General features: G+C 43.3%; 1 protein-coding gene across 5 annotated transcripts in view; it reads left to right on the top strand.

Moving 5' to 3' along the window:
• GUCY2F (guanylate cyclase 2F, retinal) overlaps positions 1–10,662 on the top strand; it is a 53,641-nt gene extending 42,979 nt beyond the window's left edge. For 4 of the 5 annotated variants that reach the window (XM_054056875.1, XM_054056878.1, XM_054056877.1 and 1 more), the window contains one exon: positions 6,611–10,662. In XM_054056875.1, the coding sequence (XP_053912850.1) occupies positions 6,611–6,749 (139 nt within the window). In that variant the 3' untranslated portion in view covers positions 6,750–10,662. The remainder of the gene's footprint in view (positions 1–6,610) is intronic. The other variant, XM_054056876.1, reaches the window with a different exon arrangement.
• The last annotated feature ends 14,734 nt before the right edge of the window (positions 10,663–25,396 follow it).

Here is a 25,396-nt window from a genome sequence, read left to right as displayed (position 1 = left end):
AAGCCTGAAGGAATCCAAATTGACTATTGTTGCTTTACTGTGATGTTCATCTCCTCCCTAGTGTAATTTCATATCTCAGAACAGGAAACAGGATGCAGTTCTTTTATTCATAACTAAGGTACCTACTAGTAAGAGAAATAAATGGGAATTTTGGAGGATTTGGTTGGAATTCAGAAGTTGCATGGAGTATAATAGCATGAACTGAGGTGCCTGATCAAACAGGTACTACTGGAGCAAGGCTGACATATAAGCATGCACATACAAGCATACACGTGTGTGGATCCAACTTCCTGCAAAAATGCTCTGCGATTGTTTTTTTTTTTTAATAACATCTCTGAAATCAGCAGTAATGCTACTACTCAGTGCTTCTGAACTAACTTTTATTTAATTTCCACTTTCTTAGAAAAAGGCAGAGATGGACAAATTCCCAGAATGCCTAGATATAGGCTGGTTACAAACCCCTAAGATGCATCATATCAAGCCGATAGATTATTCTGACGACTAAAGCTCTATGTAATTTTCTCAAAAGGATAAAACCCAACAGAGCACTTTTGGCTGTGTTACACTTCCCCAGTCACAGCTTTTAAAGATTCAAGGGGTGTTGCTAGGCTGCTTTATCTCCTTTAAGAGTTTTTTAAATTTTTGTCTGAGGCTCTACACATTCTGGGACCTGGTCATAAATTCTTCATTTAAAAAAAAAAAAAAATTAAATATGGGGCATAATGTGCAGAGACCTGCATAAGCACTACCATATGTGAATACGTAATGTTAAATATAAGTCTAAAGGCAGAGGAGACCACCCTGCTGATCTACACCTATGAGCACAAGCTATTCCAAGGCCAGAGACAAAGAGGATCTTTCCCTTGGGTTAACCCTCCTTGATGAAAACTGCACATATACTGATACAAAAACATTTTGCGGATGTATCACCCACAGATATAGACTTCTGCACTGAAGCAGGGTTAATTAGCAGTACGTTATAAAGAACAGAATATCCTCGTTAGCCCACTTGGCTCAATTCATGGGAAATAAAAATAAAAATGAGCCAGGTGCTTATACCTGGAAATTTTCAACAAAAGAAATCCTAGTTCAATCCTTGTGTGCATGACGCTTTCAATGGAGGTAATTATGTCCTCAACAGTCACTTATTCTCACATGCCTGCTTGGTGGCTTAGTGATGTTTCCAGGTAATCTGACTTTATTGATCTGATTAATCTGGCCTGACTGTGAAGCATCTGTATGTCCTGAGGGAACCAGTGGATGAAGTTGCTAAGCTACTATCCACCATATCTGAGAAGTTGTGGCAGTCTGATAAAGTTCCCAATGACTCGAAAAAGGGAAACATGACTGCCATTTCTGAAAAGGAAAAAAGGGAAGACCCTGGGACTATAGGCCAGTTGCTCTCACATCTGTGGCTGACAGGATCATGGAGAAGATCCTCCTGGCAACTATGCTGAAGCACATGTAAAATAAGGAGGTGACTGGTAACAGCTAACATGGCTTCGTTAAGGGCAAAACTATGCCTGACAAATTTGGTGTCCTACAAGACTACAGCATTTGTGGATTGGGGAAGAGTACCTGATATCACTTACCTGAACTTGTGCCAAGCATTCAACACTGTCCCACCCAACATCCTTGTCTCTAAATTGGAGAGACATGGACATGGTGGATGAATCACTCAGTGGATACGGAATTGGTTAGATGGTTGCACCCAAAGAGTTGTGGTCAAAATCTCAGTGTCAAGAGACCTGTGGCAAGTGGCATTCTGCAAGAGTTGATATTGGGACCGGTGTTGTTTAATATCTTTGTCAGTGACATGGACTGCGAGATTGAGGGCACTCTCAGTAAGTATGTCAATGACACTAAGCTATGTGATGCAGTTGACATGCTGGAGGGAAGGGATGACATCCAGAGGGATCTTGCCAGGCTTGAAAGGGGGGCCAGTGTGAACCTTGTGAAGTTCAACAAGGCCAAGTGGAAGGTCCTACCCTTGGGCCAGGGCAATCCCAAGTACAATTGCATGCTGGGTGAAGAATGGACTGAGAACAGCCCTGAGTAGAAGGACTTGGGGGTATTGGTTGGTTGATAGAAAGCTGGACATGACCCAGAAGTGTGTACTTGTGGCCCAGAAAGCCAAAGGTATCCTGGGCTGCATCCAAAGAAGTGTGAGTAGGAGGTCAAAGGAAATGATTCTTCCCCTCTACTACGCTCTCATGAGACCTCACCTGAAGTACTGTGTTCAACTCTGGGACACCCAGCATAAGAGGGACATGGACTTGTAGGAGCAGATCCAGAGGAGGACTGTGAAGATGATCAGAGGGCTGGAGCACTTCTTTTATGAAGACAGGCTGAAACAGTTAGGATTGTTCAGTCTGGAAAAGAGAAGACTCCTGGAAGACTTTATAACAGCCTTCCAGTGCCTAAAGGGGAGACTACACTAAAAACCAGAGAGGGATATTTACAAGGGCATTTGTTGGTAGGACAAGAAGAGGTAACAGTTTTAAGCTGAAAGAGGACAGATTTAGAATAGAGGTAAGGAAAAAATTCTTTACTATGAAGGCAGTGAGGCACTGGAACAGATTGCCCAGAGATGTTGATACCCCATCCCTGGAAGTGTACAGGTTAGATGAGCCTGAACCTGACCTGGAAGTGGTCAGGTTAGATGAGGCTTTAAGCAACCTGGTCTAGTGGAAGGTTGGTACTAGATGATCTTGAAGATCCCTTACAACTCAAACCTTTCTGTGACTCAATGATTCTATGAAACTATCTTAGACACTTACAGTGAAAGGGAATATGCCTTCAATAACCCTTTTTTCCTTGATAGCAATAAAGGAATGCTATATAAGGATCCCAGATGTAATGATCTATAGTGTGTTCACACAGTTCACAGTTCCATTAACCTGGATCTATTAACAGGATCCTTGCTGCAGTAATATGGGGATCCCCATCTCAAAGTATTTATACAGTTCAGAGTATTCATCTGGACTTGAGTCCAGAGGAAGACCAAGGGTTTAGTCCTTGTGCTCAGGAAGGGAATCCTTCAACCTTGAAAGAATGACTGTGACTCTTGTCCTTGGTGAACACCTGTTGTCATAAAGAAGTGATAGTTCTGTCTGGATCTTGATAAAAAAGTGCAGCAAAGCATGAGGAACACCAAAGGACATCTCCAGTTACCTGAAGGTAATCGTCTTGGCTATACCACTAGGGATTCTTATAGTTTGTCCTGAAGTAGGATATGTGACCTTGACACAGACTAACACACTCATAGAATCATAGAATCATAGAATCATAGAATCATAGAACAGTTAGGGTTGGAAGGGACCTTAAAGATCATCTAGATCCAACCCCCTGCCATGGGCAAGGACATCCCATTAAAGCAGGCTGCCCAAGGCCCCACCCAACCTGGCCCTGAACACCTCCAGGGATGGAGCATCCACAACTTCCCTGGGCAACTTGTGCCAGTGTTTCACCACTTTCATAGTGAAGAAATTCTTCCTAACGTCCAGTCTAATGCAGGTGTGATTCAGCCCCAAGCACCATGGCTGTCAGAGACACTTATGCAAGGCTGGCAGATGAAACAGCAGCTGAAGACTGCGTAGGATATAGGCTAAACCATGGCATCTCAAATACTGCTAGACAGTATCCTCAGGTAGGTGAATCCCACTCCTAGCATCTTACAGTGCTTCTGATATAAAGAAAGGGATTTCTCTTTCTTTCAAGGCCCAGTAGAGACTTGTCCCACTGAAAGATTAATGACTTGCTGTTACCCCTAGACTGATCTCTGTTTAGAGACTTAGACCCCATGCAATTCAGTCAGACTTCATTGTGGAATTGAAAGGGGCAAGATTTCACCCCAATGTGATTGGTAACTGCTATATTTATCCATGGTCTATAAATATTTGCGTCACCTGTACTGCTCATTGCTGAACTGCAGATACATAAGCACGCAGTATAGTCTGTACAAATGCATGGGCAAAGGACCAGTCTGGGATCATCTAAAAGAACTGATGCTCAATTTTTGAGTTATTTTCTCCCCCTTCTTTTTTTTTACCTCAATACTTTGCCTCTCCCTCTATTCCAACCTCTTGACCTGTCAGCTTAGTGACAGGAGATCTCTCCAGGCTCTTTCTTGTTCAGGAAATACAGTTAACACCCAAATAATTGGATCTTGCTGGCGAAGCCATAGACTAGCAAGATGTGGCTGACCAGCAGTTAAGATCTGAAAGCTCATTCTGCACAGGGTTTTTGATAAAGTTTTTCTTTGTCCTCAAAGGTGAAACCCATTCAAAACCAGCTTACTCCTTCAGCCCTACTGCAGGGATAGTCTCAGATGATTTTGCCCGTGTGATCTCTCCAAAGATTGGAACCAGAACTGCAGAAACCAAACATTCATTTCTGTTGATGCTTTTCCCCATCATGTCTTTCTTCTCTTCCTCCTTTCTTCCACTCTGCATCTGCTACTTCTTCTCTCTTTTATACAGGGATATCTCCCAGCAACACACTGAAAGGCAAATCTTCTTCCAACACCAGAAAAGTCTAAAAAAAACCACAAAACCCATCTATTTTCCTTGTTTCCTTAGTGGCTGCAAAACATTTGGAATAATCTCTGACAAAGGCATCAGCTCTTTCTCATAAATGTCAATGAACAGATTTTCCGGGTTGATCCTTCACTTAATCCTAAATTGCATTGAGTTGATACATTTCTTAAGATTCATCAATTTGCCCTTAGATCTCTTTTCTGTTTGTTTTTTTTTTTTCCCCCTTGGTTATTCTTGACTGCCCTTTGTCTCCCCAGTGAGTGTGAGAGTGAAGGGAACGTGATGTATGGAGTCTTGGTTCTTTTCTTGTTGTGTCCATTTTTGATAGACAGTCCTCAGGCACAGGTAAACAGCATCAAACATGGTCTGCAGAATCTTAGGTCAAACAATAAAATACAATTCCCTCGAATGATAAAAAGCAATAGAGTTGTAGTGTACAGGGTGTCAGTGAAGTCAGCCTTGCATATCCGATTCTGATGCGAGTGCTATTACTTGATATTGCTCTTCTCAAAACATGTTTATATTCTTTTTAGATATCTAACAGTATTTTAAAGACAGCTCACCCTGTGCTGTCATTAAGGGCAGTTTCATTAGGCTGCTTAACAATTCTATATTAATAATTTGTCACTGGTGTGAACAGGCCTTGGGCCAAGTAATACTCATTCCTCTCCTTTGAAGACCTCATCTTTTACACTCTTAGGATAGAATCATAGAACATTTTGAGTTGGAAGGGACCTTTAGAGGTCTCCAACTCTCCTGCAATGAGCAGGGACTAAATGAAGTTGCTTGGAACACCATTCAACCTGACTTTGAATGTTTTCAGAGATGGGGTATCTACCACGTCTCTGGGCAGCCTGTGCCAGTGTTTCATCACCCTCATCGTAAAAAAATTCTTCCCTACATCTAGTTTGAATTACCCCTTTTAGTCTAAAATGGTTACCCATTGTCCTATTTCTACAGGATCCCTGCTTTACGTAGTCAATTTTACGTGTATTCCTATTCTAAAGTAACTGCTTGTTCATTGTACACAATAATGGTGTGTGCAATTTAAAACAATTTCATACAATTTATATGTATATACACAAAAATTTCTCAGCTATTTCTTTTCATGTCTATATGATCACAATGATGTTATTAGTAGGGGTTATAATTTTGTTCTTTCTAGTTTAAAACAGATGGAATGACACTCTTCTACTATACACAGTAAATATGACTTCATACAATGCTTTCTGTAGTACAGGACTGCTGCAGAGTTGAGATCTACGGAAAGTTTTGCCATTCTTTCAGCTTCTGGCCTTCTACAAGTCTTTAATGTTTATTTTGTCTCTGAAACTCCCATTGTGTTACAAATAATCGGTGCCCATTAACAGATGGTAGAACCTGAACATCATGAACACTTAAATATCACAGCAAATGGTCCTCCAGCACTGCAACATCGGTTTGCTAGCCTGGATCTAGATGTAGTCTCTCAGTTAGCCCAACTCTTAAGTCCTGGCACTCAGCAGAGTTTATTCTTTCAGGAACGGTGCTAGGCTAAGGCAGTGAAACCACACCTGGGTCTGAGATGGATGTCAGGGCTTTCTGGTGCTCTGCCCATCCCTGCTTGTTCAGATCATAGCATCGTCAGAGCAGCAGGACCTTCAAATTTCTCATTAGTGGCAATGAACGACCTTAAATCCAGAGAAACGCAGCTGACTAACAGGGAATCTTGGTTATTAGCAGTTATGGGTTTTATGAGGCTTGTGATTCACAGCTAGGAATGTTTTTTCACGAGTAACTGAAGCCCTCAAGTTGCTCTTAGGTAAATATAATTTAGACTTGTAAAGTGGATATATTTGGATACAAGCTGTGTGTATCCCATTAATCCACGCAACAGCATCAGCAGTTGTATGGCCTATTGGGACCAGCACATCCCTGCAGTTCTCTAGCAACATCCCTCCTTGCCTGAATCTTCTTGATGGCTTTGAGAACATCTAATGTTTCTGCTTTGTCTGACATAAAATTATGCAAAATGAAAGGCTATTCTTTAGCAAGCAGGGCAGCTAACTCCTCCTCTCTTCTCTGCTTTACAGTCACAACTGGCCAGATATGTTGTCCCGGAAACTCAGATCTGTCCTGAAGGGCACAAAGAGGACACTGACAAAAGCGACATTTAAAGAGCTGGGGAGCATGAAAGAGGCTGAAATAAGTATTGAAGAGGATGAAATCTGAGAAGAGCACAGCAAAGAACTAGTAAGACTGGGATGGACACCTTGAAACCAACCAAGTAGAGGAGCTCACACGCTCCTTTTAATTCCCTTCCAGCCAAACCCAGTAAAACTGATAAAGCCTCTTAGCTCTTGCAGGAGGTGAACCTGAGCGGTTAGCCGAATCCTGGCCATCATCTGTTGTGAGATTTGACATCATCTCAGAGCTGTACTTGTGTCTTTTTGGCAGGGATCCATTGGGGAGGGAAGTGATGGTAATGGTAATGTCAACTGTTCATCAGCATCTGTCACAAAGGTGAACCCAAAGAATTTTTTAGCTATGTCTGCATGGCAACACAAACATGTCCAGCTGCACTTGGGATTGGATTAGAGTTTATTATTGTAGGAAACTCTATTTTCATGAAAATCAGTGCAATCCAGAGGAAAATGTTTTTGGCAATGACAAAAAAATCTTTTACTTTCTCGTAAGGCGAAATTTTGAATCAAAATGTTTTGTTCCTGCATGTCAATTTAAGCTGAACCTTTTCTTTTAAATTGACATTTCAGCTGCAAATGCCATTTTAATGTTATTTTCAAACTGAAATGACAGTTTTGAAATGAAACCGTTTGGTATGAATCAATATTTTCTTTCAAATGCCAAAATGTGATTCTTCTCAAAATGTCAAAATATGTGATCTTCTCAATTCCAGATCTAAACTGGAAGAACATTTTGTTTTTCTTTATCGAGACACACATATAGTGTATCTAAAACATGTTATACTTCTCATCCCAAAGCAGGATGAAAATGGAATGTCAAGATATTGGAAAACTGAGATGCAGAGAATAACATTCTGCAGTTCCTTTAGGTTAGTAATACTAATAAGATATGAATTTTCTTTCCTGCAATAATGGGGGTGAGGGAATGAAAAATACATCACCTAAGCAGTGAAAAGCCTAAAATACATTACACTTTTCCTTCCCAATCTCCAAGTGGTCTCAAAGGTATATCTCTTCAAAGTAAGCATCACAACGAGCAAAAATGCCTTTCTGCAAAGGATCAGCATTTGATCTGCAAACACTTTTCACAAATCGCACTTCATCAAGGTCAAATAATTTTGTTGTTGGCCGCTTCTTTGTCCAAGTTTTTTTACCCCTGTACAAATCTGGCTTCTAACAAACTTCTGGGAATTGTTGTTCCCTCTTCTACAAGGCTGAAGAGAACTGCAGACATGGTAATTTAATCAATATTACCACCAGAAGGTGCTCTTTGAAAACACAGAGACCTTTCTCAAGTTCAGATTGAACTCTTCTCATTAGAGTAACCAGAGCAGATTTTTATCATTCAGATGATGAACAACAGTGAACATCCACCCACGAAATCTTCTTTGGTTATTGAAAATATATTTATGAAATGAGGCAAGTAAGACTCCACAAAGCTAATTAAGATACTATTTTTCACAACTAATTAACTGTAGCAAATATTAAAGGTGTACTCTCAAAGTAAGGGTTGTTTGGAGTAAAACCATCTGAAAAGTGAAAATAGAATGGAAATTCATTCAGGTTCTTTAATAATGAGATTCTGCTCTGTGACATCTGTTTTTGTGACAGGAGGTTTTGCTTGTTTTGTGATAGGAGTTGAAATTCCAAGACAGACAAGTTTGCCCTTGAAAGACATATGTCAAAAGGCTTATATGACACTTGAGCTGTCAAACAGGGCTTAGGAGAGCTTTCACCTTTGGCTCTGTGCTCACTCTCAGCATATTCATTCAGGAATCAGAAAGGCTTGATGCTCTTGCATCAATGAGTATTCCTTGGAAAAGCCTATGAGTAGTCAAGGCTGGCCTTCAAATGAAGATGAATACCCCCAAAGATGTGCAAAAGGAGAATCATTTGGCTAAATACAGCCCTGTAGGGTGCAGTCTGAGACAGCCACTCAGACGGGTCCTCTAACAGTCAGAGAAGGGAAACAGGCACTTCTCAGGAGTGTTTCTTAGGTTCCTACAGGTGGATACTGCTGTGCGTGCTAGCTGTCTCAGTTCTCATTACAGCTAATGGATTTCAGTTCGAAAATCCAAGAAGCCTAATGACTCAGCTGAGCCTAAAATGGGTGCGTACGTTGGCCTGCACAGTCATCCCTGGACTTCACTACTGGTAAAATCTCCATTCAAGCAATGGAAGCCTGGTGCACACAGTGCCACCCAAACCCGAGGTACTTGTGGTACAACTCAGCTGCTGAAACACAGGTGGTTAATACCATTTGCGATGCCCTTCGTGAACCTGGCAGTGTTAGATTTACAGTTGGACTTTATAATCTTAAAGATCTGTTCCAATCTAAATGTTTCTATAAATTTATAATTCTATGATTCTATTATTCTATCTAAATTGTCCAGATAGAGCTGATAAATGACATAGGACTAGATCCTTTTGCAATGACAGCTGGAGGCCAGAAAGCAGATACTAAGATCTGAAATAATAGTAGACAGTTATATTTAATGAGATACCAGGTATCTGCATGCAGATGGATGAACTGTGCCCTAAAAGTTCTTGCCATCAACTCTAACAGGGGCTGCACTGATCAGCTCAGGTGGAGAAACCTACGTCATGGATGACTAAAGTCAAATTCTATGCACCCTACTCCCACATAGATAACATCACTGATTCAGAGGAGCTGCTGGACTCTCTGACCTTTAACCTGGGCCTGGAAACTCTGCTAATCCTTTCCGAAATACTGTTCTTATCAGCATAGAGACAAAAAGGATGTAAAAGAAGACACATGAGCAGAAAATAAAATCTGTGAAGCAACTTGCTCTTAGCAACATAAGAAATCTGGCAGCTGAAGGAATACCTGCCATTATTGCTCCTGAGAAACTTCCCATAATCCATTTACCTGGTTGGACAGTGAGCAGGAAAGACAGAAAACTTTTATTTCTGCTATATATAAATTAAACATTTGTAAATGCTTGAGAAAAACAACAAGACAACTCTTCAATTGACCACTATTCATACATTTTCCCTTTCAATGTCTACAAATATGTACAAATATATATATATATTAATTTGGGGGTACCCAGTTTTTTATTTCATTCTTATCCACTAAGAAATAATCTTTTGAGTATGTGTTTTTGTTAGCCTGAGAAAAGACAATTTTAAGAAAATATTCATACCCAAACCCCAAAGTTTCCAGATGAAGACCTTTTAAACAAGAAGATTTCAATCTGCCCTTCTGCACACAGTTCTGGGATTCTTTCTTCAGCCTTCAGTCTTCTAAAATAAACAACATTCTTTGAATTTGTTTTAAAAAGTAAAATAGTAAATCTGTGGGAAAGAGTGGCAGAGAAGCAAAGTTCTGATCACTGATGACTTTAGTAATCCCAGGATAATTCTTAATTCTCTTTGAAGTCAGCAGTATCTCTTTTCCTCCTAATTTCCACAGGAAGAGGCCAATTCTCATCCTTGAATGTGATAACCTCTGCTGTTAGAAAGCCATTAAATATATTTATATTTTCCCGGCATAATTCTGTTTAGACAGGTCTAGGTTTACTCATGAGATTTCTTCCCATACTAATTAAGATCAGTGTGTTAGACTCTTTTCTTTTTATTTTGCTCCTAAAACTAATGTTCGGATGATGGAATGAGGAAGATGGGGGCTAAAAGCAGCAAATGTAATTTTTGTAGCCCTGCAGCAGACTTCTCAGATGATTGTGGACAAATCACTTGCTGGATTTCTAGGATAGTGAAGCGTATGCTCTAGAAACCACTATCACAAGAACTTGCCATGTGATTGCAGGAGGTTTTACCATTAATGTTACAAGGTGAATTTTAATGTAATTGTGCAAACCCACTGAGAGCTGTAGATGTATATGTGCACAATATACACTGTCTGAATATAGTTCATATTTCACACAGTATTCTTAACAGTGAATTAAAACCAAATGCCAATAAAGATCCTTGGAAATTCATCCCTCCACTTGAAAGTCTTATTCTTGTTTCTGTTTTTTCCTTCCTCACAGCTTACTTTTCAACTCCCAGTGCAGATAAGTTACTTATCACAGAAATATAGAACAGTTCGGACTGGAAAGGACCATGAAGGTCATCTGGCCCAAACCCTCTGCAGTGAGTAGGGACATACTCAACAAGGTTGCTCAGAGCCCTGTCCAACCTGACCTTGAATTTTTCCAGGGGTGGGGCATCCACCACCTCTTTGGGAAACTTGTGCCAATGTTTCACACCACAAGTTAAAAAAAAGTCTTCCTAATATCTAGTCTAATATTCTCCTCTTTTATTTTGAAACCAATACTCATCGTCCTATTGCTACAGGCCCTGCTAAAACGCTTTCCCCTATCTTTCTTATAAGCCCTGTTTAAGTATTGAAAGACCACAAGAAGGTCTCCTTGGAGTCTTCTCCAAGCTGAACAAACTCAACTTTCCCAACCTCTCTTCATAAGAACAGTGTTCCAGGCCTTTGGTCATTTTTGTGGCCCTCCTCTGTACCTGCTCCAACAGGTCCATGTCTTTCTTGTGCTGAAGGTTCCACAGTTGTCAGCAGTACTCCAGATGTGATCTCACCAGAGCAGAGAAGAGGGGCAGAATCACATTCCTTGACCTGCTGGCAATGCTGCTTTTGTTGCAGCCCAGGGTACAGCTGGCCGCCTGTGCTGCAAGTGCACATTGCCAGCTCATGTCCAGGTTCCCATCCACCCGGAGCCCCAGGTCATTCTCTACAGGGCTGCTCTCAGTCTCTTCATTCCCCAGACAGTATCAATACTGAGGGTTGCTCCGACGCAGGTGCACGACCTTGTATTTCACCTCGCTGAACCTCATGAGATTTTCACAAGCCCTCTTCTCCAGCTTGTCAAGGTCCCTCTGGATGGCGTCCTTTCCCTCAGGAGTGTCAACCTCACCACCCAGCTTGGTGTCATCTGCAAACTTACCGAGGGTGCACTCGATCCCATAGTCTATGTCATTGATGAAGAAAATAAACAAGTCCGGTTCCATAACAGACCTCTGAGGGACACCACTTGTCACTGATCTCCATCTGGATGTTGAGCCACTGACAATTACCCTCTGGGTGCAACCATCCAACCAGTTTCTTGTCCACCAAATAGTCCAGCTATCAAATCCATGTTTCTCCAATTTAGAGAGAAGAATATTGTGGGGGACTGCATCAAAGGCCTTAGAGAAATTCAGATAGATGACATCCATGGATCTTCTCTTGTCCACTGATGTAGTCACTCCCTCATAGAAGGCACAGAGATCTTAAGGAGGTCTCCGTTCACATATTCACTCCATTATTCAGTAGTTCAGAGGCAGAACTCAAAAATTCTCAAAATACATAAACCATCAGCAGGACAGTCAGGCAAAGGAAATATGAGGAGATACAGAAGAACCCGTGGAAGATATGGAGAAGCCACAGCACGGATGAGTGTTAAAGCAGCTTCAAGGACTTATGCCTGGGAAAGTTTACCATGACATGTAATACTAGAGCGGGGAGGGAACAATACTACTCTCCACAACACATTTCTCATTGGAAAATATCAAGGTGCTTCTCTGGAGTTTGGGACTGCAGCTGAGTGAAGGCAGGAATATGGCTGAGGGTAAGTCATCTGTAGCATTACCCCTCTTTGAACTCATGAAACTATGTTGCCTCTGTCCTTACACCCTCATACAAAAACATCAGTTGTCTCCCCAGAAGCTTTGGTTATTTACCTTGGCATTGTAAAGACATGTCCTTCAGTGGTCAGGTCAGGGACAGCTGCAAAGTTGCTTCAGCAGAAACGGTCTTTCCGTGCAATTGTCTGTCCTGCCAGCAATGGCTTTGTTCCTTTGTTGGATTAGAGACATCAGAGCAATGTGCTCCTTTTTGTCCATGCAACCCAGAACACAGTCTGGCAAGGTGCTGTGCACAGGCGAATCTTTACCTGCCCTTCATCCACCTACTCACACACTATAGCAGTGATCATCAGCTGGATGCAAGTCCATACCCATCGCTGGTGAAGGTGGGCTAAGGATTTCCTACTGCTGTAGCCACATATCCTTGCATTTCCCTTCAGTCATGCCATGAAGTCCTAATGTGACTCTCATCACTGATCTAATTTCTTTTAAAAATAATTGTCTGAATAAAAGAATAGGCAGGAGAAGGCAGCGAATCTACAACTCTTCACTGGGTTGATGCGTCCCAGGTGCAAAACCCAACACTTGTCCTTGTTAAACTTCATGTGATTGGTGACTGACCAGCTCTTCACTTTGTCTTGATCCCTCTGCCGGGCCTCTTTGCCCTCAAGAGTCTCAAGAGCTCCCCCCATTTTCACTTCATCAGTAAATTTGATTTTAGAAAATCTTCAAGACCTACATCCAGCTCATTTACGAAGATATTAAAGAGTACTGGCTCTAAAATGGATCCCTGTGGAACCCCCCTAGCGACTGGTCACCAGCCCAATGTAACCCCCTGTAATATGACAGTTTGAGACCAACCCATCAGCCAAAATATCCTAGAATAATCTTCTCCATCATCTCATCAGGAACTGAAGTGAGACTAACAGGCCTGTAGTTACTGGGGTCCTTCCTGCTGCCCCTCTTGCAGGCTGGGACAACATTTGCCAGTTTCCAGTCAACTGGTACCTCTCCAGATTCCCAAGAGCACAGAAAAATCATTGAGAGAGTTCTCGCTATGACACCAGCAAGCTCTTTAAGTACCCTTGAATGAATCCCATCAGGCCCCATCGACTTATAGGGATGCAGGTGGAGAAGCATATCCTGCACACTTTCAGGGTTGATTGGGAGTTTATAATTTGCACAGCCTTGGTCCTCTAGCCCAGGGCTCTGGAGGTGCCTAAGTCCGTCATGAATGTTGAAGACAGAGGCAAAAACAACATTGCATGTTTCTGCTTTGTCTAAATCCCTGTTGATGAGGTGTCCATGCTCATCTAGTAATGGGCCAGCGTTATTTCTGGACTGCCTTTTACTATTAACATGCTTTAAAAGCCCTTTTTATGATCCTTCACAATGCCGGTGAGCTTTGAGTCGAATTGAGATTTATCTGTATGAATTTCTGCTTTGCAGTGTCAAACAGCATCCCTGTAGTCCTCCCATGTCAACTGTCCTTCTTTCCACTGGCTGTACACCTTCCTTTTATGCCTTAGTTGCATTAGAAGATTGCTGCTCAGCCATGCTCGTCTTCTACATCTCCCACCTGTCTGCGCATCTGCCTTAGGAGGTGATCACCTGGCTCTCTTTTATTGACTGCTTTCATTAACACATTAAAATAATTTTAATCAAAGGAATGGAATTAAATCTGCCTTTTGCCATTACCTCTTCTCAGCTTGGGGCTGTCCAGGAGATAGACTAGATAGTACAGAATGCAGGCACTGTTAAAAAAATTCTAAAAAATATTCTGGAAATAAATTTATGTCTTCACAAAGCTAGAAGTCTGAAACATTTTTCATTACTATATAGAGAGAAGCTCGTGAAATGTCGATATAGGGCCAAGGACCATTGCTGAAATACGGTACATCTACATAGGCCTGTTGTCCAGATGAAAACCACAATACGACACATTAAATTCCAGTTGGTCTTGAACAGGAGGCATTTATTAGCATTGAAGCTTTTTTGCTATTGTTATTAGAATTTGCCTAGTTGCAAACGTTCTGCAGTTTTTAAATGGAAAATGGTCTGGTTTTCTAACAGTTTCTTTGCCAGACACCTCAGCTGCCCATCTGCCAGGCAATTTCAGTGACTGATTCCTCCTTCTCACTGCAAAGCAATCCTGGAAGCAGCTGTCTCAGATTCAACATCCAATTTCCTTCTTTATTTTTTTTTTTTTGTTCAATAGCTGGAACTGAAAAAAACATTTCAAAATATTGAAATCCTGCAGGAAACCAACTGACCTTTCTCCACGCTAGTCAGAAAACTGGGGAGGAAGAGAAGGCAGCAAACACATTCTGCAGGGCTGACGCTGCAGTCTTGAGGTCTTTGCTCTCCAGAGCAGTGCACTGTTCAAATGTTGCGTAGTGCAGGATAATATCTGGTGGTAGATGTGCTGCAATTAATTGCTTTAATAACCATGGCTTATTGAATATTTTTTCTACTGTTGTACCAGGGGCTTTTACCCATGGATTAGGAGTCTGGTGCTGTAGAAATTGCTTACACTCCTCTGCATGGGAGCTCTGCTGGGGTACATTATTGCTTTACAGAACAAACCTGAAAATTGTTAATCTGACCACTTCTGATTTTAGAAGAAGTTCAGACTTGGCTCCGAACATGCATTTTATGACTCAGGGCTGTTTGCAATAAGAAAGCATCATAGGAGCAGAGCATTCCTTGCCAATCCTTGTTTTGAGCCGTCTGTGAAGTCTTGGCACTGTGTCGTGAGAACACTGTGTGGAAATAAAGCTTTTGTTTAACCTACTTGTGTGGGCTCCCTGTGGAGGTGATTGTCTGTAACTGCAAATCTGTAACTTCAGCTCCCTGAACACCATCATCATATAGAAAGCACCAGAGGGAATAATTGCAAGTTGTTATCCAAATAAGTTGGCAAAGTTTATTCATGGAGAAATGTCATTGAGGTTACTCTGGTTGACTGCACCTGTCAGGACTGCAACACACTCAAGACAAGAAGGAAATATGACCCAATACTCCAAGCCTCAGGTCCAGTTTCCAGGTGACCCAATGAATGCCATTTCTTATCCTATGGAGAGGAGAGATCAACCCGAAAACCTCCTCTCTACCCTTGCTGCTGTAGCTTTGCCTTGGCGGCTGAGCATTGGGAAAGGGACAAACTGTTCAACACTGGTGTGCATGGAAAGGAGACATGAGAATAATAAACTCATGACCAGGTGAGGTCAGAAGACAAAAGGTGTTCATTTAGGTTGTATGAACCTGCCTTGTTTGTATTTTCAGGCACTGTTGTCCATGTATGCCCAGCCAGCCAAAGATAGGCAAGTGGAAAGGAGCTGAACGAAGCACCGCCCCAGACAGGGTGACTTCCAGCTGTGGTGGCACAGTAGTTTTCACATCCTGAGAGGTCTCCAGCAAATCATTCCCCATATTTGGAACAACAGGAGGCCCTAAGCATTGAGAGCAACTGACTTTGCTTGGTGCTTCTGTTGACTTGGAAAAGGAAAAGAAGAGATGCTCTTCAAAAAGCAACGGAGATACCTGTGTGACTAAATCACATGTGCACTGGAGTCAGCTAATACACTGCCTTCCCTTCCCACTCACCCAGACTACTTGATGAGAATATCCCTGGCCTCAGACATGCCCTGAGATTGGGGTGATGTTTTTTATCTTAGGGACCACCAGTGGTAGCAACTCAAGAGTTGAATGCAGCACCCAGGAACTAGTTACTGGTTTAGATGGAGTTACCATAAGACAGAAAGGCAGACAAGTATTTCCACAGTCACTAGAAAATATGCTACAAATGGTGGGTTTGAACATTATGGAAATCATCTGCATGTCACCTACATGAGGCCAGGGACATGGTGTTCTCATCTCTGTGCATGGCTTCAAAATACAATGTAAGGCAAATATGAAATCAAGATAATAACCTATAGAAGTGTTTGCAACTCTCAAGGGATCCAAGGGCTGAAGGTTGTTTTTCCAAAGGAAAAAGACTATAGTTTCACTTGGAAACGCTGAGTGGTGAATGAAGGTGATGAGGTGAAAAGTTTCCCTCATTCACTTCACAGTGAAGTGAAGGGACAGACAAACCCTATCAACATGAATGCAGCCTGAGAAGCCGCCTTTGATGCCCTTCCCACTGTGTCAGGTCATCCAAAGAGAAAATGCTTGGAACACCAAATTTGGGCAATATCTGTTAAATTTATATAAGTCCTAAGAGCTACGATGTCGAACACACTCATCCCCACTACCTCACACCCAAGTGCTGGACATGTTTGTAGAAGGTGTGGACAGCTGTGTTGCAAATCCCTCTGCTCTTTGCAGCTACAAGGAGAAATGAGTGCAAATATGATGTTGAACCCTTGCTGAACTGAAAATAAACCAAATCAAGGGGCTGAAGGAATAAATCTCCTCCAAGCTTTCAGCCCAAGGCCACCTTTCTCTCTGTGCCCTCCTGCTACCTCAGACTGGCATTGTGTAGGGTAAAGCACAACCATGCTGCGGCAGCTATTTTTATGCTGTCCTGTATTTGTTATAAGAACTGGTCTTAGAAAAACATTTTGCTCTTGATTTCATACGGCTCACCCAGTTTCAGTGAGGTTTATTTATAGAGAGGAAAAGGACACATGAAGAGCTCACTGGTCTCTCCAGGTTGGAACAAATATTTAACTATACTCCTATTATTTATATGCTGAATTATTTTAACTAAATGAACTGAATTTTAACACAATCATAGTAAAATGGAAAATCTTCAGCATTAAAAAGATGAGCTATAACCTATGGGAATAATTAACTACTACTCACATCTGTAACATTCAGATTTGAGATAAAATTGAGATGGAAGCATTTTCTGCCATGTTTGTCAATGTACATACATATGCATTGTGATATGCATATATGTCGTAGCTGAGTGTCACAAAGTGGGGCTCCACCTGTGAAATCACAAAGTGGGGGTCTGCCTGCCAAGCTATAAAAGGGGGCACATGCCCCTCTGGGAGCAGGCAGTAGGCGGCGGGCACTGCACTTGTCAGGCTGCAGTCTCAGCCTTTGCCATGCTAGCAGCGCTGGGGGTCCTGTCATTGGGGACCTGGAGGTCCCTGCATTTCAGACCTGTGTTGGTGACTTGGAGTGCCACATCTGCCACAGAGGTAGTGCAATAGGGTGGTCCAATAATCCCACCCTGGTTAAGATGGTCCGGCTGGTGTTGAAGATGCTGCCTCTCAGCCTCATCATTGGCATGCTGCAGGGCGAACAGCTTCACGTGGATGACTGCTGCACTGCACCACACTGTCCCACACTGCACTGCACTGCAGTGTGTGTGGCGGGGGGTGGCATGGAGTGGCATGGGGGCTGTAACACTGGGACAGGATCTACTCCCATCTCATGCAGCTATTTGTGGTTCTTGCAGAAATGGTGGTAGAAGTTGAAGCGTTGGAAAAGCAGGGCAGACTATCCACTGGTAGATGGAGGAGTGAAGAAGTGCACATTGATACTGACGATGCGGGGCTGGAGAAGGTCCTCAGATCCTGCCCCAGACTCTCACCACCGTGCAGCCCCACGTACCATCAAGAAGGGGGTGATGTCAACGGGTCCTGACAGAGGAGCCAGGGTGTAGTGGCTTCTATTCCCGCCTCTCAAGCACAGGGTAAGCATGGAGGCATAGAGCAGGGAGTGACTGAATCCATGGGCCCTGCTGTTCTTCCTGCCCTCATCAATATCCAAGGACTCCCAGCAGTCTTCCCTCTACTCTCTGGAAAGGAGCAACTCCTCTTCCATAGATGCCCTCAACTCTTCCTCAGAGCACTGTCTCATCTTCTTCACCCTCATGGGACACGGCTCATCCCCCAAACCTGAACAAGGGGCTGTTGTGGAAGCTGAGGCCAGCACTCTACCAGGATTCCCCACAGCAGATGCAGTGGGAACCAAGTAAGAGCATATCCCTGAGGATGGCAGGGACAGGGCGCAGAGCCCTGTAGATATGGAATTACCACCTAGCAGCTCCCCACACATAGCAGACGTGGACAGAGTTGCAGACAGGGACAAGGACAAAAGCATGCACACAGGACCAGAGAGAAGGAGGTCTATGGAGCTAGGGAGCTCCTTTCCATAAAGTCAGGAGGGAGCATGTGTTCTGCTCTGGACTTGAGCACCCAGGCAGAGACGGGCCCCCAGCAGCAGGTGCCCACGGGCAGGGCACGTGGCTGGGCAGCCCTGGGGCTGTGCAGGGCAGGACAGTGCCTGAGGAAGGTCTGTGCACAGCTCTGGCACTGTGTGAAGTCCTGCTGGAGACGCTGCTGCTGAATCTCCTGTACCTGCTTCTGCAAGCATCCATGCTGGGAGCAGTGGACCCAGAAAAGCGGACAGTGGAAATGGGGCCAGGAACCTTCCTAGGACACCCCTCTCCCATCTGAAATGGGAGGGGATGACCTGGCATCAGGTACCACTGGCATCCACAAAACTAAGGGGGAGGAGGGGTAGTTGGTACAGCAATGGATGTGCTAGTACCGGGGGACCTGTGTGTGCTGAAGAAACGGGCCAGCAGGAATCTCCTGGAGGTCAATAATGCCCTTAAAGAGGAACAAGCCCAGGCACCAGCACTGACTGGGGCTATGTGGCTGGAAAACAGATTAGCAGAGAAGGTCCTGGTGGGTGCCAAGCTGGCCATGAGTGTTTGAGTATACATAGACATATGAGTACATGTGTATATATAAACATATACGTTTGCATGCAATTAAACAGCAGTCATTCACCACCAGAGGGCAGGCAAAGTATAGGTAAATCAGCTTTCCTACGTATTCTCTGCACGTAATCGAGTAAATTGTTCAGTGGGCAGGAGGATATTGGCAATGTTTTCTTTGACCATCTCCTATGACTTCCTTATCCTGAATCTTGAGCTTTGCAACAGTCTCATATTGCCCAAGGCCCGGATATTTTTTTTTTAGGTTGTGTTTTTGTTTAGAAACTCGCCACTTTTTGGGGGGTTAAAATGGGCTGAGCTGGGAGCAGATCACCACGGGACAAGGACAAGGAGTGTCACATGTGAAAGATGAGAAGCTTCTTTGGTGCTGTGGCTGAGAGAGGAGTGGATATTGGCACGTGTGTGTCTGGAGAAAGGGAAAGGTCACAGTGGAAGCTATATGCCTCCACTTTTCATTGGGCATAAGCTATTACTATTTTGCAATCAGTGGATATTCACTGATGTACAGAGAAAGAACTGGTGTCTTCTGGGGTGTGTTAAACTTTTATTAAGACTTCCTTACCTGAGAACTGAAAACAACTGAGATATGAATCTAGTAATGTTGATATGAAACAATCAGCAGTGTGGCCACTCTCATAGTCCTGAGTCCTAGGATCAGCTTATTTCATCCTTTAACATGTGAAGTGTGTTATCAGGAATATGGATCTTCTGAATAGGTACATTAGGCAAAGAAGAGCTTCTCTTCTCTTGACTCATGCTATGGAAAGGATGAAAATACAGTAGTCTTGACACCAGAAAGTAAATCCCAAGAATCATGCTCCCTCAACCAGGAGAGGCTTATGATATGGCAAAGGCATAACAACCCTATGCAGTGCTACAGACTGGGGAAAGAATGGCTGGAGAGCTGCACAGAGGAGAAGGACCTGGGGGTAATGGCTGACAGCCGACTGAACATGAGCCAGCAGTGTGCCCAGGTGGCCAAGAAGGCCAATGGCATCTTGGCTTGTATCAGAAATGGTGTAACCAGCAGGTCCAGGGAGGTGATTCTCCCTCTGTACTCGGCACTGGTGAGACCGAACCTTGAATACTGTGTTCAGTTCTGGGCCCCTCACCACAAGAAGGATGTTGAGGCTCTGGATCGTGACCAGAGAAGAGCAACGAAGCGGGTGAGGGGGCTGGAGAACAAGTCTTACAAGGAGCGGCTGAGAGAGCTGGGGTTGTTTAGCCTGGAGAAGAGGAGGCTGAGGGGAGACCTTATTGCTCTCTACAACTACCTGAAAGGAGGTTGTAGAGAGGAGGGAGCTGGCCTCTTCTCCCAAGTGACAGGGGACAGGACAAGAGGGAATGGCCTGAAGCTTCGTCATATCAGAAAAAAATTCTTCACGGAAAGAGTCATTGGGCACTGGAACAGGCTGCCCAGGCAGGTGGTCGAGTCACCTTCCCTGGAGGTCTTTAAGGAATGGATGGATGAAGTGCTTAGGGACATGGTTTAAGGGAGTGTTAGGAATGGTTGGACTCGATGATCCAGTGGGTCCTTTCCAACCTGGTGATTCTGTGATTCTATGATTCTACATATAGCGTGTCATGAGATCTATAGGGATCATTGTCTAAAACCCAGTGCCTTTCATCTGAGGAGGAAAAGGGATACAAAATCTAACCACAGAATTTGCACTCCAGTTTGTTAACAAAGATCTTTGCGTTTGTGTACAAGGAGATGCTTGAGGAATACAGAGACTTTAGGGCGGGAATCCTGCTCAGGGCTTTGCTCAATGGGGTGACAGACCCTCAAAGAAACAGCAGAAGGCAAAATTAATTATAATATTTGTAACACATCTAGAAATACCAGTCCCAAATGGCTTCTCCCAAGGGAACCTGGGAAGTATTTTAAGTGATTGATATGTCAAATTTGGGCTGGAAATCTGCGATTTGCACCAGCTGGATCTATACCCACAAACTGCAGAAAAATCCAGTTTTCTGCCTCCTGAATGTGAGAGGGAGATATTTTCTTTATTTTTAAATCTATGTTTGTGTTAGTCACTCACCACTCCCTTCATGTTCACAGGAGAAAGTAGGAGCTCCTTGTGAGTGACTCATTTGCTGTAGAATGGAGTGTATAATGAGCAAGAAGGCATTCCATTTCCCTCCATGAGCTGTAAAGGATATCAAGATCAGTGGCTCATTTGATAGATGCCGACCTTGCAGATGTCTACATTTGATCAGAGATATCTCAATCTTTTTCACCTATGACATCATTCCAGGTTTACAAATTCATATAAGAAAAAGGAGACCAGGAGATTACTCAGCTCTTCAGTGCTGCTGCTAAATCTTCTTCTGCCTGTGTTTGACAGGGAGCTGATGATCCGTGTTTGAGCACAATTGTCTGTAGTTCTGTGTTTTCCGTATTTCACTATTCCAGTACAATAAATTTCCCAGTGGAAATGTAGCCTGTGCAATGGCTCCAAAGGTTTTGCCTAGCACACTCTGAAATTTAGATGTTTATCATCAAATTTTCACTGTTTGTAAAAATCAGAGACACTGATGAGAAGGATTAAAAAGGCATTTTTCCTTCAGTTTGTTCCCCTATGTTTGCTTTCTCTGTCTGCTGAAATAACTCTAACATTCCCCCATATCTCCCAATTACATGGGCCAGAGGGATTGTCAGATGGTGCAGGTACCTTTCTCTGCTAGGAGTAAGTTCCACCTGAAGCACTGTACACCGAGACTGCCATGATGTACTGTGTCAGCACAGCAAGAAGTATGCTCAGGGGTGAAACCTGGGTTTAATTATTTTTCCTTCACGCAAAAAATTCAAAACGCATCATTGGGGATGGGAGTTAGATTATTCAAGAAGAGCCAATACACTGCAGTGGAAGAAAAGACATTTTGGAAATAATACAAAATCCAGCTGTGGGCTATTAAAAAAAAATGCTTTCAATAAGAGATGATGTGGTGATGGCTAAAGGATGCATCAAAGGGCTTAAAGAAACTGACAAAAATAGAGCATTTCTAAGTAATTTCTTCTCTCCCTACGATTATGGTTGTAAAAGTGTTTTTTTCCCAGTGGTTGCCTGAAAAATCAGCGCAGAAGGAGAAAAAGACAAAGCATATCACACTGTCAACTAGGTATGGTGAAACCCTTTTCCACAACAGACAAAAATTACCTGTTTCATGATCAGCTTAAAATTTTTGCAGATATAATGTCAGTAATCGCTTTACCATAGCTTTCCTGCAATAAGACACCACCTACCCAAAGTAAACACAGTAAAGAGATAGAAAGAGAAGGAACAACAAAAAGGGAAAAATTATTATCTCAGTGGTGGTTGATAGCTTAAAGTCATTTTCAGAAGGTTTGAGTCAATAGCAGGGACTGAAAATTCCACAAGAAAAGACTAACTTTCCCCTTCATTTTCCCACCCAAGAGAAAATGATGAAGGAACAAGAGTGGATGATATTTCACACTTTGAATTGAGTAGGACATCTAAAGAGACACACATAATCATTAACCTCATTAGCACAGACCACAGACCAAATGGTTTTGCAGCTTATTTGACACCACCAGGTTCATAGACCCTCCTGCTATTGCAGTGGCAGGCAAAGATATGAGAAATACTTGCAAGAGAAATCACATTAATCTCATCTGGTTTGCCATTTCAAGATAAACGAGATTAGTCACATGGAGCACAGTTTCCTGAACTTGTTAATAAAGCTTGGGATGTTTCAAGCACAGGCCAAAAGATGTACCTGGATATGGCAGGGAGGGCAGACAAAACCCAGAGACACTTGAAAAACTCTGATTGGATGCTGTTGGATCTAGGCTTCCTCCGACCATCCGAGCTGTCAGGGTAAGTGCAAGGCAAAAAGTGTCTGCCCTTATTTCTCTCTTCTTGAGATGTTCACCTACCAACTTTCGCTGCAAGACACACCTCGAAGTCTCACTGTGCAAATGGTGTGAGTCTGAATCACACGGCCATTGGAAAATAAAACCAGAGTACCCTGCAGACAGTTTTTCTCCCCCTGCCCTCAAATCTAAAACTGACTTCTATTTGTTATGTTTTCACCACACATATACTCCTTAAAAAAACCAAAATGGTGGGACTCTCTGCAGGTCCTGTACTAATATTTTTTTCTTGCCTGGGAGTTTTACCCACATTTTCCCTGTTCTTCTTTTAGAGTTTCACTGCCCCATGTACCAGCAATCCCCACATCTGGCCATCATTGCCTCCCCAACAGTATTTGTGTTATCTTCTCCGGTCTTTCACTTTGCAGAAGATGCCAGAATTACCTCATCTAAGTCCTGCTCATGCTGGAAGCTACAACAATATCTGTCACTCCAAGTGATGTACCATGTCCTTTGAACACTTTACAAATATCTCAAGCAGCATTATGTATATTTTGCTTTCTCATTCCATTTCCTATCACTGACTGCCTAGGCATTAAAGAGTGCCTGGGGACAGGCAGAACCCTCGAGTGGCAAGATGAGCCAGGGATATTTCCGTCCTGCAAATCACTACCCTGTAGCTGAGGACACAGCTGGCACCATTGTAGCTAGTAACATCTGGGTGGATGAGTGTAGTGTCCCAGTAGAACTGGACATGCATCTTTTTAGCCCTGCTTTTTGGGTGCATTTCACAGCTCTATGGGTTACTGACAGCTGGTTTGGAGCTAGCTAAGTTATGTCTTTGTAGCTGCGAGTGGAGCTGTCTGCACCCTGCAATGGCAATGCCTTCATTGTTGAAGTCCAGGTGGACCTCAGGGAGGTTACGGAGAGATATCAAGAGCAGCATCTTCCTCCAGGATAACTAAAGACGTAGTGCAGAGATGTAGGCACCATATGATGAATCTGACATGAGACAGGATAGGAACTTCAGCTAACCCGTTGGTCAGGACAGGCCCTGTGTCTTGCTCACCATCAGTGTCAGTACCAAGGCAAGCCAAAATCCCATCATTATGATCCCATTATGATCCTGCTTTGCTGAGCAGCAGCAGGAACAGTAAAAAAGGGTCCAGAACAGAACTCTTGGCCATGTTATTCCTCATCCATTTTTTTTTTAAAGAACAGGCTATAATCAGAACTGGAGGAAATGGAGCATAAATATCAAACTTTGTTTAGTCTGGGGAAATACCATTTATAATTAGAGATGGGCATCCTGTTGACATCCTATTTTAAGTGTGAGGTGAGCACGTGGTCACTTCTAATCTTTTGCAAGTGATCAAAAAACTGCCACTTCATCTCTTCCTGGCTGTTTTTTCCTCCCCTCCCTCCTTCATGCACTTCTGCTTGCTTACATACCAGCCACACCACCCAAGAGAGCTTACCTTGCCTATGGAAAAGTGGGAACCTGTAAGACTTGGAGGAGTTGAGCCTATGGCAGGACATAGCCTAGGATTGACCTTGTGTGACCAGCATTGACCTGTAGACCCTTTTTTGAAGTGGGATTTGCCATTTGCCACATCCTGCTGCCCTAGTGTGCAGGCATGCAGGATTTCTGCATAGCAGGTACCAGCTGGAAACATCACAGCGTTGGTGCTTGTAAGCAGCTTTGAAGGCATGATGCTACAAGTCTTTAGGGTGTGGCATCCCTCCTACTGTCCTCAGATACTTTCACGGGGCATGCACGGGTACATAGATGCTGTCAGATAACCTAGCTCCCCACAGTCAACCACATTGTGGGTTAGATCTCTCATGGTTGCCCTTCCCCACCAAACCGGCTGGGTGTAGTTCTGGGGTTTCCTTCAGGGCCTGCAACAGGTTTGGCTTCTTCTGCTCCACAAAGTCTTCTTTCACTATCCCAGTGGTCTTTGCACACTGTCCCTACATTGTTCAAGGCACTCTGAAAGAAATGTAATGGTGAAACCATGACCTCAGGGCTGTGGGGACACCACCCAGAGCCTGGTATCTAGGTGTTACATAGTCAACTTGCTCTAGAGGAGAGCCATGTCTTTATGGTTCAGGCCAGTTTTCAGTCCCTGGAAGAGACTTATTTCATGGGAGAGATATAACTAGAGAAGCATCAGCACTCAGGTGTTGCTGGGAATCAGCCATAGGTTGACCTAAGTCCTCTGCATCTCTCATGCCAGAGATGGAGGTCTAACAGTAGCATCTGTGGGAATAATTCTTTCTGCTTCTGTATGAGTCTGAAATTTATTGTAAGGAGACTTATCCTTTTTGTGATAGGCCATTTTCCTATTAGCTAAGGACAAGGGGGAATGGCCTGAAGCTCCGCCAGGGCAGGTTCAGGCTGGATATCAGAAAAAAATTCTTCATGTCATCGGGCACTGGAACAGGCTGCCCAGGCAGGTGGTCGAATCACCTTCCCTGGAGGTCTTTAAGGAATGGGTGGATGAAGTGCTTAGGGACA

Source organism: Cuculus canorus, chromosome 1 (assembly GCF_017976375.1).
Source record: "Cuculus canorus isolate bCucCan1 chromosome 1, bCucCan1.pri, whole genome shotgun sequence".
NCBI lineage: Eukaryota > Metazoa > Chordata > Aves > Cuculiformes > Cuculidae > Cuculus > Cuculus canorus.
Note: the sequence above shows the minus strand (reverse complement) of the source record. Positions and strands in the feature narration are given on the sequence as shown.